This window comes from Chelonia mydas, chromosome 9 (assembly GCF_015237465.2).
Source record: "Chelonia mydas isolate rCheMyd1 chromosome 9, rCheMyd1.pri.v2, whole genome shotgun sequence".
NCBI classification, from domain to species: Eukaryota; Metazoa; Chordata; order Testudines; family Cheloniidae; genus Chelonia; species Chelonia mydas.
The window spans coordinates 48461503-48482524 of NC_057855.1; the positions used below are offsets into that span (position 1 = coordinate 48461503).

A 21022-nucleotide genomic window follows, 5' to 3' on the forward strand; every position below is an offset into this window, starting at 1 on the left:
CCCACCCATGGGATGCTGAGGAGGTACTGGCTGCACTACTGCCCCTGGAACTGATCCCTGTTCCCGAGCCAGATCCAGGGGTGGTTGGCCCTGAAATAGAGGCGGGGCCGGAGGCCCCTGGGGACCAAGAGGGTCAGGAGGACCGTGTTCTCCATTAGCCTTCTCATCCTCCCCCGGACGAGGCGGTTGTGGGCACTCCCACCTTGGGGCTGTCACCCCATTGACAGCTGTGCCCACCAGGACCGCCTACGCAGGGTGGCATGGATTGTGTTTGCAGGCCAAGGAGATGGTAGAGTCAGAGGACCCTAAGGTTGACATCTTGGCCACAGAAGGCCCCATCAAGGGTGGCTCTACCCCTTATCAAACTATCTAGGCCAACACAAAGACCATTTGGCAGACCCCGGCTTCCATCCCTCCAACCGTGAAGGGTGTGGAGAGAAAGTATTTAGTCCCTTCTAAGGGGTATGAATACCTCTTCACACACCCACAGTCCTGCTCATTTGCAGTAAACGAGGAGGAGAGGCAGGTAAATCAAGCCTCAGCGCCCTAGTCAAAGGGCGCCAAGCGCCTGGATTTGTTCGGGCGCAATGTGTACTCCATGGGGGGCTTGCAACTCAGGATTGCCAACCAGCAGGCAATCCTGAGTAGATGCAGCTTTAACTCCTTGAACTTGATGCTGAAATTTAAGGAACTGGTGCCAGCAGAGTCATGGGAGGAGTTTGAAGCTATCTTTGAGGAGGACAAGGCAGTGGCACGGATCTCCTTTACAGGCATCACTGGACGCTGCGGACTCGGCAGCGCGTACCTTGTCCTCTAGAATCTCCATGAGGTGTAGCTCATGGCTGCAGTCCTTGGGACTTCCACCCAAGATTCAACAGATCCTGCAGGACCTGCCTTTTGATGGGGCAGGCCTGTTTGCGGAGCAGATCGGCTGCATAGCCTAAAAGACTCCCAGTCTACTCTGAAATGCTTGAGTGTGCACACCCCAGCAACCCAGCATAAACATTTTAAGTGACAGCAACAGCAGCAACACTCCTATCCTTCTAGGCCAAGGCAGGACTTCTATAGGAGAAGGGGCAGGAATGGCAGGCGCAAGCCTTCCCACCCCATGCCTGGGCAGGGCCAGAGCCCAACCAAACCATCGTCGGGCTCCAAGCAGGCCTTTTGAAGGTATGCTCGAGGATGGCGCACCAGCCACGATTCCAGATCCTTCCCATTCTTTCTTGAATTGTCTGTCCCACTTCTACTGTGCTTGGTCCCAAATAACTTCGGACCACTGGTTCCTCCGTACGGTGGAAGTGGGATATTCTCTCCAGTTCTGCTCCTGCCCGCCCTCCCTCCCACCCCCCCTTCCCCGTCCCTTTCATGAGCAACTCCTTATCTAGGAGGTGCGGGCACTCCTCGCCATAGAAGCAGAGGAGGAGGTTCCTCAGGAACTCAGGGGCAAGGGATTCTATTCCCGATACTTCCTAATACCCCAAGGTCAAGGCGGGGTCTCATACCCATTCGCCTGCGGGTTCATGGCAAAGTTGAAGTTCCGCATGGTCTCCGAGTACAATTTATCCCTTCTGTATCTGGGAGACTGGTGCCACCCTTGACATGACAGACGCGTACTTTCGCATAGCTATTCGGCCTGCAGACAGATGATTCCTACAGTTTGTGGTCGACCACAAACATTATCAGTTCATGGTCCTCCCCTTCGGCCTGTCAAGAGACCCCCAGGTGTTCACCAAGTGCATGTCGGTCATAGCAGCCTTCCTCCGAAGGACACAGTGCAGGTATACCCCTACCTTGACAACTGGCTGCTCAGGGGGCGCATCAAGGAGCAGGTCAAGTCTCAATTCCGATTAGTCAGCTCCACTTTTGAGAGACTGGGTCTCCGCCTCAACATGAGCAAGTCAACCTTGTCACCAATCCAAAGAATAGAGTTCATTGGGGCAGTGTTGGACTCGTTTTAGGCAAAAGCACTTTTGCCGGAGTCCCGATTCCAATCCATGACAGACATTATTTAAGGCCTCGGGTAGTACCTGACCACTACAGCAAGGGGATGTCTGACTCTCCTCAGCCACATGGCAGCCTGCACTTACGTGATCTGGCATGCCAGACTGAGGCTCAGGCCACTCCAGGCATGGCTTTCTTTGGTGTATCACCCGGGGCGTGACAGCCTGAACTCAGTGATCATGGTGCCAGAGCAAGTACTAGAGTCCCTCCTATGGTGGCTCAACCCTCGGAGAGTGGACGAAGGAGTCCCTTTCAACAGTTCCCAACTGTCCTGGTAACGGATGCGTCAGCTCTGGGATGAGGGACACATTTGGGAGACCTCCAAACACAGGGCCTATGGTCGCAGCACAAGCTCTCTCTCTCCATATCAATATCAAGGAGCTGAGGGTGGTGCGACTAGCATGCCAAACCTTTCAGGCCTGACTACAAAGCCAATGCATGACAGTTCTAATGGACAACACTACTGCCATATTTTACATAAACAAGCAGGGTGGAGCCCATTCCTCTCCCCTCTGTTGGGAAGCCCTCCAGCTATGGGAGTTTTGCATAACCCACTCCATTCACCTAGAAGCATCCTATCTACCCGGAGTTCAGAACGCACTGGTGGACCACCTCAGCAGATCCTTCCCCAATCATGAGTCATCCAGCCAGCCGGATGTCATAAACGCCATCTTCCAAAGGTAGGGGTTTCCCCAGGTCAACCCATTCGCTACCTGGAGCAAAAGAAAGTTCCCAGTTTTCTGCTCCTTCCAGAAACACAGCCCCAGGCTCAATCACGGATGCATTGCTGCTGCCCTGTGGAAGCCGCCTGCTCTACGCCTTTCCCCGATCCCTCTCTTGCGCAAGGTCCTATTCAAGGTCCGCAGGGACGGGGCGGAGATAATTCTGGTGGCATCAGCCTGGCCTCGACAACACTGGTACACCACGCTCCTGGAGCTGTTGGTGGATGCCCCGATCATGTTGCCACTCCTCCCCAACCTGATCACTCAGGACCACGGTCGTCTTAGTCACCCCAGCCTCCAGTCCCTCCACCTCACAGCCTGGAAGCTTCATGGCTGAACCCAGGGGGCCTGAAACAGCAAGGTCTGGCAGCGTCATCCAGAAACGTACACCTCGCTGCTATCTTGGCTTTCAACCCGGGAGCGTCTGAATGTTCTGTCTCTCCCAGCCCCATGGTTGGCTGGTTCCTCAAAGGTCTGGAACAGGTACATCCCCAGATTAGACAGCCTGTTCCTGCGTGGGACCTTAACTTGATCCTCTCCAAACTAATGGGGCCCCCATTTGAATCACTGGGGACTTGCTTCCTTCTCTATCTGTCATGGAAGGTAGCCTTCCTGGTCACCATTACATCAGCAAGGAGGGTGTCTGAGTTAAAGGCCCTTACCTCTGACCTACCTTATATGGTTTTCCACGAGGATAAGGTGCAACTCAGACCTCACCTGACCTTTTTTCCTAAGGTCGTGTCACATTTCCATACTAGCCAAGACACATTCCTGCCTGTTTTTTTTATCCTAAGCCTCATGCCAGTAGCCACGAGCAGAGGATGTGCACTCTGGATGTTCAGCAAGCACTAGCCTTCTTCATGGAGTGCACTATGCCATTCAGGAAGTCAAATCAATTCGTAGCTGTGGCAGACCGTATGAAAGGGCTCCTGGTCTCATCTCAAAGAATATCTTCCTGGATCATGTCCTGAATCTGCACGTGCTATGAGCTGGCCAAGATACGAGCCCCGGCACTTACAACATACTCCCCAAGGGCACAGGCCTTTTCGGCAGCGTTCCTGGCCCAGGTCCCGAAACAGGAAATCTACAGGGCAGCAACTTGGTCCTCAGTGCATACATTCACCTATCATTATGCCAGCGATGATGCAGCTTTTGGCAGAGTGATACTCCAATCAGCAATTCCATAATTCCAACCCCACCGCCTAGGTAAGGCTTAGGAGTCATCTAATTGGATTCGATATGAGCAATCGCTCGAAAAAGCAGTTACTCGCTTTCTCGTAATTGTTCTTTGAGATGTGGTGTTCATATCCATTCCAAATCCACCCACCTTTCCCTCTGTCGGAGTGAACGGCAAGAAGGATCTGAGGAGGCGCTGGGTCGGCAGCGTCATATATTGAGCACCAGAGAGACATCACTCCAGGGGGCTCCACAGCTGAACCAATGGATGCCTCTAGGGCAGGGGTGGGCAAACTTTTTGACCCTAGAGCCACAGCGGGTACAGAAATTATATGGCGGGCCGGGTAGGGAAGGCTGGGGGAGGCTATGCCTCCCAAAACAGCGAGGTGTGGCCTGGCCCCCGCCCCCACCCAACCCCCCCTGCTCCCCACCCCTGACTGCCCCCTGGGACTCCTGCAACCTATCCAAACACTCCTGCTCTGTCCCCTGACCGCCCCCGTGGGGCCCCCCATCCCCTATCCAACCCTCCCTGCTCTCCCCACCCCACATTACTTGTGGGGTGGGGGAAAGGGGTGCTCAGTCCTTTCCCTGTGCATTTTCCCTCCTCGTTTGGCTGCTCTCCTTGGCAGTCGGGCAGGGCTCACTCCCTGTCTGGGCTTGGCTGCTGGGGACAGGGGTCAAGCATGCTGGAGGTGGAGGGGGGCCCTGGCTTGCTCTACCCCTGTCCCCGGGAGCAGGACCCAGGCCCCTTGACCATCCCCATCCCCCTCCGCAACTCCCCCTGCGCCTCGCCTCCCCACCCCGACCTCCCTCTGTTGCGCCCCCTGGAGCACCAGGTCTGGCAGCGCTATAGCTGTGCCACCCGGCCAGAGCTGCAGCCACACTGCCCAGGTGCTTGGGGGAACTGTGACCGCAAGGGAAGCGGGGAGGGAGGAGAGCAGAAGGGGAGGGGACAGGGGCTAGCTTCCGCCCTGCTCACTACGCTGCAGGGGAATTGGGCTGGCTCCTCTGCAAGCTTGTCCTGATCCTGCTCCCTGGCAGAAGCTTGTGGGTCAGAGGGAAGGGTCCTGCGGGCCGTAGTTTGCCCCCTTCTGCTCTAGGGGAAAAACTTCGATGACTTGCACGCGACGCACGCACGCCTAATTGGAATGGATATGAGCAGCACATCTTGAAGAACAACAGTAACAAGAATGTGAGTAAGGATTTCAGGGAGGAAGGCAATATAGATGTGCCAGGTATATATTATGCTTTTAAGAGCAAAAATTGTTCCTTTGACTAAAAACCTACAGTACAAGAAATTAAACTCCGTGAGGAAGTTTCTCATAACTGGGTGCTCCAGAGAAAGTTTTCTGGTTGTCACCTTCCTTGTAGTTACACTTTTGTCCTGTAAAGTAGTTAGATTCTAAACTTCAGCCTTACCCGAAACACCCAGAATAATAACTTCTGTATGCTGCCGGCTACCAGTAGCTTAAGATTAGTGCTCTAGGGTGTTTTTGTAGTATATTGTGCTATTTGTCCTGATAGTTATGCATGAAATGTTGCTGAAGTTTGACATATGCCTTCTTTCCAGTGGATAAACTCACGCACAGTAGTGCTTCTGGACAGTGTGGAGAAGCTGCATGTGATAGATCGCCAGACGCAGGAGGAGCTGGAGACTATAGAGATTTCGGAGGTGCAGCTAGTATATAACAGTAGTCACTTCAAATCACTGGCCACAGGAGGCAATGTCAGCCAAGCATTGGTAAAGACCTATGAACTTTGTAGCCTGCTAGTGTTTTACTTGTTGATTGATAACACTCTTCGAAATTTGCTTTTTTTAAACAGGAAGTTTAGGATTGCCTAAAACCTTTTTAAAGAGCCTTTTTAAAAAGCTTGGTTTCAGAGTAGCAGCCGTGTTAGTCTGAAACCGCAAAAAGAAAAGGAGGACTTGTGGCACCTTGGAGACTAACCAGTTTATTTGAGCATAAGCTTTCATGAGCTACAGCTCTGATGAAGTGAGCTGTAGCTCACGAAAGCTTATGCTCAAATAAATTTGTTAGTCTCTAAGGTGCCACAAGTACTCCTTTTTTAAAAAGCTTGTTTACTGTTGATTTAGCGAGAATTCTTGAAGTGTTGCCTCTTCACATTCACACTTATAGGATGCACCATCATCCCACTGAGCCTCAGAACCCTCTTCAAAGAAAAATATAATGGTGACTGTAGCAGCTGGTTCTTCAAGATTGGGAAGGTAGAGTGACTATGCAAAGGCCACATTTTTCCCCTTTTCCTCAGCGTTCCTCTCCTAAAATTCTGAGTGGAAGAAACTGAAGTTATTGGGGCCCCCGGCCTCTTATAATGGCAGGTCCCAATACAAAGTGCTGCAAGAGGGTTCTTGTATAGTCTCATTGGATGGTGCTTTTCAGAAAGCTGCTGAAGCTCAGTGGTGCTGGGGTGGGTCGCATCCCAGAAGTGGGAATACAGACTCAGAAATGTAGGGTTGGAAGAGACCTTGAGAAGGCATTAAATTCAGCCCTCTGTGTTGAGGAAGGAGCAGTTAAACCTAGACCATCCTTGACAAGTGTGTGTTTGTCTGACCTGTTTTGAAAACCTTCAATGATGGGGATTCTGCAATCTCCCTTGGAAGCCTGTTCCGGAGCTTAACTAACCTTATAGTTAAATTTTTTTCTCCGAATATCTAACCTAAATCTCTTTCTGCTTATTAAGGCCATTACTTCTTGTCCTACATTCAGTGTACATTGATCAGTCTTCTTTGTAATGGCCCATATTTGAAGACTATTATCAGGTCCTCCCTCAGTCCTCTTTTCTGAAGACTAAACTTGCCCAGTTTTTTAACCTTTCCGCATAGGTCATATTTTCTAAACCTTTCATCATTTTTGTTGCTCTCCTCTGGACTCTCTCTAATTTATTCAAATCTTTCCTGAAGTGTGGCAGCCAGAATTGGACACAGTGCTCCAATTGAGACCTCACCAATGCCAAGTAGAGCAGAACAATTATCTCCCATGTCTTATATACAACAGTCCTGTTAATACACCCCTGAATATTAGCCTTTTTTGCAGCTGCATCACATTGTTGACTCGTACTCAATTTGTGATCCACTAAAAACCCCAGATCCTTTTCAGCAGTGTGATCACCTAACCAGTTATTTCCCATTTTGTAGTTGGGCATTTGATTTTTTTTCCTTCCTAAGTGAAGTATTTTGCACTTGTCTTTATCGAATTTGATCTTGTTGAATTCAGACCAATTCTCCAGTTTGTCAAGGTCATTTTGAATTCTGGTTCTGTCCTACAAATTGCTTGCAACCTCTCCCAGCTTGGTTTTATCTGCAAACTTCTATAAGCATATTTTCCATTCCATTATCCAAGTCATTAATGAAAATACTGAATAGGACTGAGCCCTGCAGGACCTCACTAGATAAGGCTCCCCAGTTTGAAAGCAAATGATTGATAACTACTTTTGGAGTACTGTCTTTCAACCATTTGTGCACTCACCTTATAGTAATTTCATCTAGACCAGTGCTTCTCAAGCTATCTGATGTGGGGGACCGGCAATTTTTTTTCCAATGTGTGCGCAGACCGGCAGCCGATGGCTCGCGGACTGGCACCGGTCCACAGACCACCACTTTGAGTAGCACTGATCTAGACCACATTTCCCTAGCTTGCTTATGAGACTGTCATGTGGGATTGATGTGAAATATCTTGATCTCTCACACTACTGCTTCTTCCCTCTCCACTAGGCCACTGGGAGAAGGAAGGAAATTAGGTTGGTTTGTCATGATTTGTTCTTGACAAATCTATGCTGGCTATTCTTTATCTCTAGGTGCTTACAAATTGATTGTTTTAATAATTTGTTCAAATATCTTTCTAGTTATCAAAGTTAGAGGCTGGCTAGTCCTTAATTCCCCAGGTCCTCTTTGTTCTCCTTTTTAAAGAAAGGTACTATGTTTGCCCTTCTCTAGGTCTTCTGGGACCTCGCCCGTCCTCCATGAGTTCTCAAAGATAATTGCTAACAGTTCCAAGATTGCTTCAGATAGTTACTTAAGTACCCTAGGATGAATTTCATCAAGCTCTGCTGACTTGAATACATCTAACTAAACTAAATATTCTTTAACCTGTTTTCCCAATTTTGCCTTGCATTCCTTCCCCCTTGTTGTTAATGTTGTTTGTGTTGAGACTCTAATCACCATTAACCTTTGTAGAGGCAACACTCAACCAATTTTGCTATGGTAAATTACCAGGTTTTTTTTCCAGCTGCTGTTATTGCAAAGACTGCAGTCATATCATCTTTGGTTATAATCTCACCAGGTCTCATATGCTAAGCAGGGTTGTGCCAGATCTGGATACGTCTAGACAAACCCAGGCGATGGAGGAAATGAGGATGGTGATTTGGTAGGGGATATTCTTCCCTTGTAGTCCATATTTAACCAACATCCTGGCTGATGCTCAGGGCACTCTCCTATTGAAGATTTCATCCTTCTGTGTTTTATTATCTTCTCTTTTCCCCCCTCTTTCTCTCTGCCCTTAACCAGATAACCTGAGCAGAAATGCTTTTTGTTGTGAAATAAGACTCTGAATTAAAAAGTAAAAGTAAAAAATTACTCTGAATTGCCATTTCTCATGAGATTTTTCTTTCTGGTGGTGTCTTGTGAATACAGTAATTGTCATCACTGACACATGAGTGTGAGACAGTGTTCCCTGCACTGAGTGACTTTTCCAGTGACGTATGAGTAAGCATCTGTGAAAGGGATTGGGTTGCTAGGTCTCCAGCTCCACTTCATGTGAATAGCATGACTGGACAAACTGCTATGTCCTCCCCAACTCTTGTTTTATTTCTTCATTGCTAAATGTCCCCAGGGTTTAGTTACAGCCACATATGTCATGTATGTTTACTGACAATAAAAATAAAAGCAGCTTGTGCTGGAGTAAATCTTATATTTTTCCCAGGCCCTGGTTGGGGAGAGAGCCTGTTACCAGTCCATCAGCAGCTGTGGTGGTCAAATCTTCTATCTTGGCACAAAGGTAAATGCGGACAGCTCTCAGGAAATGTATGCACTTTCAAGAGTAAGGTGGCTTTAGTGATTCTAGTGAAAGAAGTGTTCTGCAAGGGAGATTCCTGAAAGATTTCAGTGGAGCTGTGAGGTCCTAAGTGCTGCAGTCTTATCTCTGATGAAGCTTTAGGACATGGGGCTGTAAAATGGGGAGGTTTTGTAGGCAGTAACTCCAGTGTTGTTTATTTTAAGTTTCCTGAATCCAGTCTGGTTTTAGCCCAGACGTGCTGAAGTAGCACCCAGGATTACAGTCCCTGTTGAGTGCTACTTCAGAGTAAATGTATAGTGGGTAAAATGTCAAATGAAATATACAGAAATTAACAAGTCCCTATTTACAAGAAGAACTAGAGTGAATGGAACAGGTGAAAAATAAGAGAGGCTGAATCTCAACATATGGAACAATAAGGTACATCCTTGTGCTTGGTGTCCTCCATTCTTTCAAAATGTAGGTCAGGCTTAAGCAGAGTCTTGTAGGAACTTTTTGGAAACTATAAACTTGCTATATAATAGCTGGTAGGAAATTCTCCTGTTTGGAGCGACGTCTCCAGTCTCTGAAGAGTAGTTGCAGCCTCTATGTATCACTGGGACACTATAATGTATGTGTGGGAATCCATAGATTGTTACTCATGAACAACTGCCCATAAAGGAATATCTCCCTTTCTGACCTTTTTGTTTCTCTTTTTCAGTCTGTTCATGTGATGATGATGAGGAGCTGGAGAGAGGTAAGTCAAGAGAAGAGGCATGTATGTTTTTTAATAATGAATTGTTTAAAAGTAGCTTGATGGCGGAAAGGAACTTCAGGACTAATAGAAATTTTAAAGTATAATCTGATTAGAGTGTTTAGAATTTATATAATAGCTACATCTACAGCTATGTCCCAAGAATAGCTTTTTACCACAATATGCTATGGGACAATTTCCAGCATATGCTTGGGTTCTGAATAGGGGTTGTATTTTTTCCTCTCCCTTATCTTCGTAGCAAAAATATTTTAATGTCTTGAAATGTTTCCACCTTCACTAACTTGAAAGAGGTACAGTGTATATGTTCAGGTTACAATTATACAGTCCTCTATAGCTATAAGTCAGTTCCCATTGAGGGTAATTAATCATTGAAACAGTTTACCTAGGATTGGTGGATTCTCTATCACTGACAGTTTTTTAAATGAAGATTGGAAGTTTTTCAAAAATCTCCCCTAGGCATTATTTTGGGAAAGTTCTATGGTCTGTGTTGTAAAGGAGTCAGGCTAGATGATCACAATGGTTCCTTCTGGCCTTGGAATCTAGGAACCAGCCAGTGCTAAAAGCATAGGCTTGTTTTGGTTAGAGAGACCAGGAGAACTCAATGGATAGTAAAAGGAAAAGTAATCTCCAGTCAATCGTAACAGCATGGGCTTCTTTTAAATCCCCACATTCCAGAGTGCTGAGGCCTCAGTACCTTTGAAGTTACTCATAGAGGGGGCTCTACCCTAAGTATAAGAAGAGGTTAGTGAATGGAACTATCTGCCAGGGAAGCCTGGGAAATTATTCTTGCTGCAGTGTGCAGTGGTGGGCTATAGAGAACTTGAGAGACATCCCTTCAAATACAAATCTCTGGAGCCAATTCTGGCCCCCTTCCTAGTCCTAATTACACTGCTCCAGTGGTACACAGAAGGCAGTAAAGGTACCACAACCAGCCTGTGGGGGAGAGGAGTTTTCCTGGTATAGGTGCAGAGTGGGGCCAGTGTACACAGCTTTACATTGCATCCTCACAGCCCCCAGTATAAGGGTTGTGCCAGGGGAGTGCTAGCCAAACTCTGGGTTGTGGCGCAGTCTGGGTAAGGCTGCTGTAAATTAGAGCTGGCCTATGCTACCACTTAAATCAATCTAACTTCGGCCACTATGCGGTGTGCAAGAGACACCCCTTCCCTCCCCCCCCTATTGAGGCAAGTTAGATTGACCTAAGTGCTGTCTACACTGGTGCTATGTCAGCGGGAGATGCCGACATAGCTTCTGCTTCTCACCAAAGCTAAAATAATTATGCCAATGGGAGAGCGCTCTCCCGTCGACGTAGCATATCTTCACCAGATGCCCTACAGTGGTGCAGCTGCGCTGGTATAGTTCTGTAGTGTATACTTACCCTTAGAGCAGCCCCTGGTAGCCCAGAGTCTGGGCAATGCATAGCCATCTTTGTGCCCTCCTCACAGGCTTCAGATTCTGTGCTGCACCTCCTGTTCACCTGCATCTCAGAATCTCGGGACAAATTACCTTGCTTGCTTTTGCCAAACTGATATGTTGTGGTCCAAATGTGGAAGTGGAAGCACGCTGCATTCACTGCTTATGTGGGGTCTGCAAACCTCTAAGTCAGATACAGACTACCTAGTTACTGGTGGTTTAAACCTTTCCAGACTGCTGTACCCCTTTCAGGATTCTGATTTGTCTTGCGTATTCCCAAGTTACACCGCACTTAAAAACTACTTGCTTACAAAATCAGACATAAAAATGCAAAAGTGTTACAGCACATTGTTACTGAAAAAGTGCTTATTTTCTTGTTTTTACTATATAATTGGAATATAAATATTATACTTACATTGAAATGTATATAGAGAAATATAAACAAGTCATCTGAGAAATTTTAATTTGTACTGACTTGACTAGTGCTTTTTATGTAGCCTGTTATACAACTAGGCAAATATCTAGCTAAGTTGATGTACCCTCTGGAAGACCTCTGCGTAACCCATGGGGTACACATACCACTGGTTTAAATGATAGTGGGTAAAATCTTGGTCCTGTTGAAGTCCAGGGCAAAACTTTTTTATTGACTTAATAGGGCCAGGATTTCATCCCAATTGTTTAAAATTCAAAATCTCTGAAATTATTTCTGTTAAAATGCTTGGCCTTGTATGTCTGTATCTGTGTTTCTCAACCTTTTCCAGGTTGGCAACCCCTTATTTGAAATACATTTTTTTTTCCCAACCTTCTTACATTTACTACAAGAGTAAAAAATGTATCCGTCATAATAAGCCTTTGTAATGCATTTGTAGTTTTGAGAGGCTGACAGAATACTTGACCTAGAAAGGTAAGTGGGGGAGCAAGATTTTCTTTGCTTAAGATTATAATAGTTTTCAATGCCCTGAGACCCACACAGTTGTCTTTCATCACTTGCCTGGGGGTCATGACCCACTGGTTGGGAAATACTGGCTTAAAGGATTGCTGTTCTGGAATTCTGAGGAGTCCCATATTGCTTGTACATCTAATTTTAGAGAGTGGATCACCTTCTGAAACAAGACTGTCTTACTGAGGCCCTGGCTCTAGCATGGTCTTTTCATGAGGGTAAAGCAAAGGCTGTAGTAGGTAAGTTAATTTTAAAGCAATGGGGTAGCTTTTATACACATGCACACAGAAGCAAGCATTAGTCAAAAGAAATTAAAGTGAGAATTGTATCTGTGAAGAATAAAAAAGCTCTTGTAGTTTGAATGTGATCAGGATGATGCAAATGTGTTGCAAATGTGGCTGACTTGTTTTTGTAGAGTTGTGCAGTTTCCTAGTAAAAACTTCTCTCCTTCTAGTAATTAGCTGTTTTAAGGTGGCAAAGCACCTCCCCCACCCCTACTGGGTTATGGGGTAATTACTTCCATCTGCTTTCACTTTCCTGGAAAAGTACAACTGTAAAGAATGTGACTCTTGGAAAATGAGGCTTGTAATAAGGGATTACTGCAAAGCAGTGTCTCATACCTTACTAGAAGGTTCCCAGGGCTCCAAGAAGGTGTTGATATGAATTTAAAAAAAGTCAGAGGCCCCTGGTGATTGAAAATGCACAAGAGGAGCAAGGTGGCACATCTTCACTTATGCGCAGGCATGACTAAGAAGCCAGCATAGCTTCTATGCAGGGGATTGCTTGGGCAGCTGGAAAGCACATCACTTCAGTGCTTCCCTGCAGTTGTACTAGTTGGTGGAGTTTTTTTTGTGGCCCTATTGGGTACTAAAGTAACACCCTCTCCTCTAAGTGTCCTTAGCTGATGAAGTATGTTACATATGCCTGTGCCTGCTTTGCTGAATTTCACAATGAACTATAATTTATATGGTTCACCCTACGTTTTCTATAAATTTTCTGATGGATTTTGACAGGTTGCTCTTTTTTAAGTTCCATGACATAGAGACAAATATCCTTGTGTATTTTATGTGTCTTTGTAATACAGTAGAACCTCAGAGTTTCAAACACCTTGAGAATGGAGGTTGTTTGTAACTCTGAACAAAACTTTATGGTGGTTCTTTCAAAAGTTTACAACTGAATATTGACTTAACACAGTTTTGAAACTTTACTATGCAAAAATAAGTGCTGCTTTGAACCATCTTAATTTAAATTAACTAAACATCAAAACTTTTTCTTTATTTTTTTTAGTAGTTTATGTTTAACACAGTACTATACTATGTTATTTTCTTTTTTCATCTCTGCTGCTACCTGATTGCATATTTTTGGTTCCAAATGAGGTGTCTGGTTGACCGGTCAGTTAATAACTCTGTTCATAACTCTGAGGTTCTACGGTACTTGAATAAATGAAAATCATAAATTTTAGTTTACACATCACAATTTTCAATATACAAAGGAATTGCATATTTTTTTATTGGGATAGATGTATTTTGCACTTGTAGTGCAGTAAATTAGCTCCTTTCATGCAAAGATCTCAAAGCATCTTATGAATACAGTAATAATTATGCCTCACAAAACTAATCTAAGGTATTATAAACATGCAGTTAAAGACTTAGTTACCTAAAACTCAAATCCTCCTGACTGAATGGGGCAGAATCAGAACAGGGCCCTTTCAAAATCTTTTTTCTAAAATCATCAATAAACAGATTAAGTTAATCGTCACATGAAGTGTAGGTTTCGTTTGTTAATGCAAAGGGCCTGTCTGTATGAGGTGTGTCTAAGTATGTTCAGGATATCTGGACACCTGCAGCTAAAGGGTTTCAGCAGTTAAGTCTTCTATCATTTCTGAGTTTTGGGAGCTGAAATGAGTCCTCACTTCCATTTACATATTGATTACGAAAAGGAACCTTTTGTTTTTTTTCTCTTTGTATTCCTTTACAGGGTTGTCTGGGGATGCCAATAAGCGAAAGTCTGTCCTTGCAGACCGAGTGAGTTCCAAATCCCAATTTCATATATATTGATACCACTCTTAATTTACCCCTCAACTATTTTTGAAAGAATTGGATTCTGTCCTCCAAAAATCTCTGTAGGTGTGCGTATGTGGGTTGTGATTTTTTTTTTAAAATGAGCTTTATTTGAAAGAGAACTGATTAGAAACTAGCGATTGGGCATACTGACAAAGCGTGTACTTCAGGTAAAAGCTACTTGCAGGATGTGGTATCTAGCATGTGCCAAATTTAACTCATTCTTCTGCCTCTTGGCACTTCACAGGTACCAGAGTCCCAATCCCAGCCAGTATGTACCCTTCAAGAACTAGACTTCACTACTTCAATATTGGCAGCTATCCTGCATGTACCTAGCCTGACTTCCAGTGGGTGTCTTAAATGTGCCTGTACCTGCAAAATAATCCCTTCCAGTTGACATTGCCCACTTGCCTCTGAGTCTTGTTTTTGCGGGCAGTGCACAATGAAATGTTTAGTTGCAGCGAAGACCAATTCAGAAGTAACTAAATATTCAACCTGCCCTCAGACTCCTGAACATCCTTTTGTTCACAGGCACCGAGGCGTTCCAAAACCAACTATCCCCGGTATGTTTTTAAACAGTGAAAATCTATGGCAATAGTTTGATGTAAATAGTGGGTCTTTTATATTGGAGAAATGACTTCCATTTATGCTGAGCAAAGCTCAGGAAGCTGCTACATTTGGAACATACGCATCTTATTAGTTGTGAAGAGTCTGTTGCTTCAGCTGCCAGGTCTTAGATTGTCACCCATTTCCCATTCCTACTTTTTGTACCAACAATCAAGAAAAACCAAACAGCGGGACATGCAGAATAGACATTCTGGCAGCCTCTATTTATTGTATAGAAAGCTTTTATACACTCAGATGTTCTTGGTAGAACAAACCAGGAATTTTTTGATAGGATGAGCGTCCCTCAGCTGTCTGACCATCAAAAAGCTCAATTCAAAGCTGAAATCTCAGTGGAAAAAACAGAATGCTATTGGCCCCAACTGCCATTAGAAGCATTTTCAGATAAATTCTTGCTCAGGTCCTGCAGCCTTAGGCTGTGTTAGAGGGCTTTCCCCTCACCTCCTCCCCTGGTTCTTGTCACACAGACAGAAAGCAGAAGACCAGAAGTTTGAAGTGCAGGCAGTGTGATGTTTATTGGGGTTAGTTCCAAGCAAGCATATCCATAGCTCTGCACGCCAGCAGAGTCTGTTCCCCAGTGACCCCATTTACCCTGTATCCCCCTTCCCAGCTCTGACACTGCAGAACCTTGCCTGTGTCCCCATTCCCCCCTTTTTATCAGGCCCAAATATACCTGCAGTGCATGTCCCTAATCGCACCCTTTACAGCTTATGGTCATGTTCTGTTTTGGAGGCTCGTGAGCCTGGGGTTTTTATCCCACCTCTTTTGTATCCCGTGGGAGGGGTAAAGAGTGAGGTTGTGCTCTAGCCAAGGCCAGACTTTACTTTGGCTTTGTGTTTCTTATTGCCCTCCCCCCGTGACGGGGTTGGGACTCACCACCGCAGCGCCTCCTGCTGTTCACTCCGGGAATTAGCTCAGTTCGTGCAGAGCGCCCTCTGCCTGTTCTGTCCCATCCATCTCTCACCCTAGATTGGCGTCTCAACCAATGTTGCTCCCAGCTCATGGCGTCCTCTTCAGGACACTGCCCTCTGGCAGTGCCCACTGCTCCGGTCTCACCCCCTTCCGGGGGTTTGGTGTTATCAGCAGTCCTTCTCTTCGCCCCAGCCACAATGGCCAACCACACCCCAAAGTCTAACCCCTTTTAGCAGGGGTCTGGTGCAGCCTGTGATGGCCACTCCCAATAGCCAGGTGGAAGTGCAAGGGGGGGAACCAGGCCTGGCCCCTACTCTGGGTCCTGACCCAGGGACCCTTTGGCAGCAGCCTTCCTGCCTGCCCTCCTTCTCTCCCTTTGTCCGTCTCTCACCCTGGGCCGTTTCCCCTTGGCCCGTTTGTACCGGCTAGGCCCTTTTTCTCAGTGCCTACAGCCCTGCAGGTACTGGGCGGGAGTTCCCTTCTGCTCCCCTTATTTGCCTAGCCCTGCGCTGTCTCTGGTGCTAGTCTCCTCATGCAGGAGAAAGACCTTCATCCTCTGAAGGCATGGGAGAGACTACCTGCTCCCTTCCTAAGCAGCCTTTATATAGGGCCTAGCCTAGCCCTGATTGGCTGGCTGTAATACTGGCCCTGATTGGCTCTCTAACTGGCCCTCCCTGATTGGCTGCTGCTTTGCGCAGCTGCTCTGGCCTGTTGTAGCCCAATCTGGAATGGGGGTGGGGCACCACTCCACCACACCCCTCCTTCCCCTTTACCTCTCCTAACTGGTTGCTTGACCTTGGCTTGAGAGAAGAGCCAGGAAGCCTTCCAGTGTATGCTCGTATGTTATACTCCCACCATACGCTGTAACATTTTAGCTGTGCTCTGTTTCTTACCTCTTTCTCATTGTACTAATAAACTCATCTGGCTGGGCAGAAGCAAGGTCTTTATCCTTTGTTCACACACATTAGTATAAGATATGTGAATATATAGATTATAAGAGTATTAAAAACCAAACAGGCAGACAATACCCAAAATTCTATCTCAGGCAAAGATGCAGGCGTGAATTCTACATTGTCACTAACACTCCTAACAGGCTGGAGCATGCTCAGTGCAGATAGAATCTCCAGCTATTCTCTACTGACTATTTTCTACTGAGCATGTGTAAACTGTCGTTTTTCAAAAAGCTTGTAACTGCAAAATTTGGGCAGATTTTCTTAGGAATGGAAAAAAGCACTTCACTGAAACAAAGGCCACCCTATGCCAAATTTCAAGTCCCTGCTCCAAAGCATGAGGGCACTAGAGCAGAGGTGGGCAAACTTTTTGACCCAAGGACCGCATCTGGGTATGGAAATAGTATGGCGGGCCATGAATGCTCACAAAATTGGGGGTTGGGGCATGGGAGGGGGTCAGCGGTGCAGGCTCTGGGGGGCACTTACCTCAAGCAGCTCCCAGAAGCAGCGGTATGTCCCCTCTCCGGCTCCTACACAGAGGCTCAGCCAGGTGGCTCTGTGCACTACTCTGTCCGTAGGCGCCACCCCTTCAGCTCCCACTAGCTGTGGTTCCCAGCCAATGGGAGTTGCAAGGGTGGCGCTTGGGGCGGGAACAGCATGCGGAGCCCCCTGACTGCCCCTATGAGTAGGAGCCGGAGAGGGGACATGCCGCTGCTTCCAGGATCCGCGCAGAGCGGGGCGAGCCCCTGCTCCCCGGTGGGAGCTTGAGGCCCAGATATGGCCTCCAGGTTGTAGTTTGCCCACCCCTGCACTAGAGCTTTTCAAAGGACATGTTAGAGTTTTTTCAACATGGCAAAATGTATTTTTCCCTAACCTCGTTATTGGAAATGGCTGAACCATTTTGGGTGAAATTTTGAGGGGAAAAAAAAAATTCAGTCTGAGGCACATACATGGCGTGCAGAATTTCAGGTGGAACAGTTAATTTGGCAAAGTTTTGTAACCAACTGAAAACAAGTTTTTATAATGGGAAATGTTGGGCAACATTAATACAGTGGTACTACCAATCCTGCTGATAGTAGTATGTGAGGAAAATTTCTCACTGTTATCTTTTCATCTAGATGGTTGAAATCCTCTTCCATTATGCGGATCGAACTTTGAAGAAATGTCCTGACCAGGGTAAAATCCAAGTTATGGAGCAACACTTTCAGGTACAGCACCTCAGATGCTCTCTTGATCAATACTGCAGTTTACAATAAAATTGTAGCTTTTCTCTGAAAGTCATTGACTTTTTTATATAATAGGTTTTAAATGTTGTTGAAACATTCATGAAATGTGTGATTTCTTTGAGAAATTAGGTATTAGCTACTCCTAGGTATTCTTAATTGAAGTATGACTGTTCTCATTTTCAATGTCTTCTAATCTACACCAGTAGAAATAGACTGAATCCCCTGTGTGCTCTGTTAGGGTATGTAGCAATCCTCTACAGCCAGCACCATAATCTGCTTAAGAGTTCTGGAGTATTCCAAAATCAGTCCTACAAACAGGAGTTTGTATACAGAATATTTCAGAACTGAAATGCTGTGGTGTTAAACGGCTCTTCCAGAAGACAGTGAGCTCTTGGGACATAATGACCAGAAAATAACTCAATTTTTTTTTTTTTTTTTAAAGAAAGAAGAGGACTTGTGGCACCTTAGAGACTAACAAATTTGGTGCCACAAGTCCTCCTTTTCTTTTTGCGCATACAGACTAACACTGCTGCTACTCTGAAACCTGTCAACTTTCTAATTCTCTGGATGAAGAACAAGGTGCTACACTCTGCATCTGGAGCACTGATGTGGCCTTCGGGAGGCTTCATTCTAATCTGCTTTCAAAGTTGTTACATTTTGTTATCCGTTCTTTAAAAGTTGAGCCTCTTTGAACAATGGCATAATTACACCTTAATTTGACCCTGGCTAGACAGGTGAAGATTGAGTATGTCAAGCTGAGCAGTGTTCAGAGATGAATTTGTGGAATTCTGCGTACCCATGGCAGAGACCTGAGGGGTTCACAATGGAATGTGATCCCTTTGGGAAGAGTAAAAGCTATGCCGAACAAGATAGCAGAGAGAGAGCTCTGCCACTGGACTTGGGTTATCTCAGGTGTCCAGAGAAGGCTGTCCAGGCTAACAGGTACGGGTTTAGGGGTTCCTAGAACTCTCAGTAGAGGGGTAGCCTCACCCACTGAATCAGGAGAAAATGAGATATATTTTAATATTTCAAAATGTTTAATCAGTCTGCCAATTCCTCTTTCAGAAGATTTATGGAGAGGAAGATTAGCTGCCTTCTGTCTTCAACCACCTCTAATCCCCTCAGATGCCCCGGTTCTCAGTACTATTAAATGGGGCGCCAAAATAACCTGGAACATACCTCAAAACTTTCCTCAAGAATTAATTCTTGTCCAGCTCTGTCCAGAAACCTTTTCTGAAAATCCATTGCCAAGTGAATCCAAATCAAACTCGCTGGCCGTTGTCTCCTTATTTTCCCTTTGTCCAGCTGAGCCCAAATACCTTGTCATCCACTCATCAAGTATGGAAGATTTTTAAAAGGTCTTGAAACCTGCAAACTGAGAGATGTGTGTTGCTGTCATGTTTTGTCCTTGTACTTCTCCTCTGCAATTGTTACATCTTTGTCAATTTTGTCTGTGTTGTGTCTGCAGCCGCTCGCCTAACGGGGCCCAGATATGATTTGCAGTCTCTGCCGGCTGCTGTACTAAAATAAATTTTTTGTTACTGCTGGAATTTGGAAAGGCCTGTGATGTGGGTGTAGCTTTGGAAGAGTTACAGCTGTATAATTGTATCTTTTGTCCAGGAAAATCAGTGTAATTGGGCAACTGCCTAAATGTGTGAGCTACCTACTATTTGACGGTCATTGATTCTTCACAGTATTGATCATACTGATAATGTATACCGTTTGACATTACCTGTGATTGAGTTACTCACACTTTCTTCGTGGTCTTTCTACAGGATATGGTGCCTGTCATAGTCGACTACTGCCTTTTACTTCAGCGAACGTAAGACAGTTTGCATGCTTGTCTGTCAGATTAATGAAACCATAGGAACTGCAATCACAGATCAGGCCAGTGGCCCATCTAGTCCTGTATGCTCTGTCTCATGGTGACCCGAACAGGTGTTAAAAACCTGATAGCTGACAATTATGGAATAATAGGCCAAAAGGGGAAGTTTGTTTTTAACCTTCCTCCCTATTGCCAAGCCAGTTATGCAATAAAGCAGGGAGAGTTTATCACTTCTAATTTTTCTAACCCTACCTAGTGTAAGTGATTTTTCTGTATCCATGTAAATGTCAAAGACTTTTTGGATTCCATCAATACACTTATATTTGATCTGTCTATCCAATCTTTATAGATTTTATGACGGAACTGGTCACTATAGTGTCTCAGCACCTTTGTTCTAGATTTTTTTTTCTTGCTACAACTACTGTGAAATTGACTTGACAGATTTTCCTTTTATGAATTTTCTACATTCCCCCACCGAGTAATTTCTCGTCCTTCAACAAATGACCCCCAGGTTATGAATATTCATCCCAGTTCAAAAGTAATGTTTTTGATTCATTCATGTTAAACCCTTTCGGTAAAATTATTAAACCACAGTGTCAGTCTATGTAAAAGCAGGAAAATTTCACACCAGGAAAATGAAAAGCTGACACTGTTTTAATTTTGTATTAAAAAAATTTCTCATTTCCACTTAATCACTTTTTTTTTTTTTTAAAGAGTTCCGTTTAGTTTACGTGCACATTGCTTTCCCACACTTCTCTTTATCTCCTCTAGTAAATCATCCACCTTTCCAACTCCAAGAATTAGATGAGATAGAATTGAAAAAGATTTTCTCGGTCTACTAGTTCTTGTCCCTATTTTACTTCAGGACTTTTCCTGCATGTTAAATGTTTATTCGAGCTTGTCTACAAATTAGTTATACCACCTAACTATGCCAGTCTAGTAAAAGCAATACAACTCCCCAGTGTGGGCACAGTTGAATTGATGTAAAAGTGCTTATACTGATCTATTTTATTTCATAGGGAAGGGAAATATGGTCTTTATATTGGTATAATTGCATCCACCCCAGGAGTTGTGCTGGTTATAACTATTTGGTTAAAAATCATGCTAACCAAAATAGTTGTGTACAGAAACTGTGTGTGGACCCAGCACCTCTCTGACTTTATTTGGAGGCACTTTGTTGTCTAGTTTTCACTGTTCTTTGAAAAAACTATTTCACCAGCTTCCAGTGGTGGATGTAGCCTCCGTGTTCAATGAATGCATTATACCATTGATTCTCAGCCAGGGGTCCGGGGCCCCCTGGGGGGCTGCATGCAGGTTTCAGGGGGTTCGTCAAGCATGGCTGGTGTTAAGACTTGCTAGGGCCCAGGGCAGAAAGCCAAAGCCCTGCTGTGC

At 45.3% G+C, this 21022-nt stretch overlaps 1 protein-coding gene across 5 annotated transcripts in view; it reads left to right on the top strand.

Moving 5' to 3' along the window:
- The window catches only part of VPS8 (VPS8 subunit of CORVET complex), a 231790-nt gene that overhangs the window by 60922 nt on the left and 149846 nt on the right, over nucleotides 1-21022 (top strand). For all 5 annotated transcript variants that reach the window (XM_007052610.4, XM_037909562.2, XM_043523177.1 and 2 more), the window contains 7 exons: nucleotides 5470-5640; nucleotides 8840-8914; nucleotides 9630-9665; nucleotides 12182-12272; nucleotides 14011-14057; nucleotides 17698-17787; nucleotides 19581-19627. In XM_007052610.4, the coding sequence (XP_007052672.2) occupies nucleotides 5470-5640; nucleotides 8840-8914; nucleotides 9630-9665; nucleotides 12182-12272; nucleotides 14011-14057; nucleotides 17698-17787; nucleotides 19581-19627 (557 nt within the window). The remainder of the gene's footprint in view (nucleotides 1-5469; nucleotides 5641-8839; nucleotides 8915-9629; nucleotides 9666-12181; nucleotides 12273-14010; nucleotides 14058-17697; nucleotides 17788-19580; nucleotides 19628-21022) is intronic.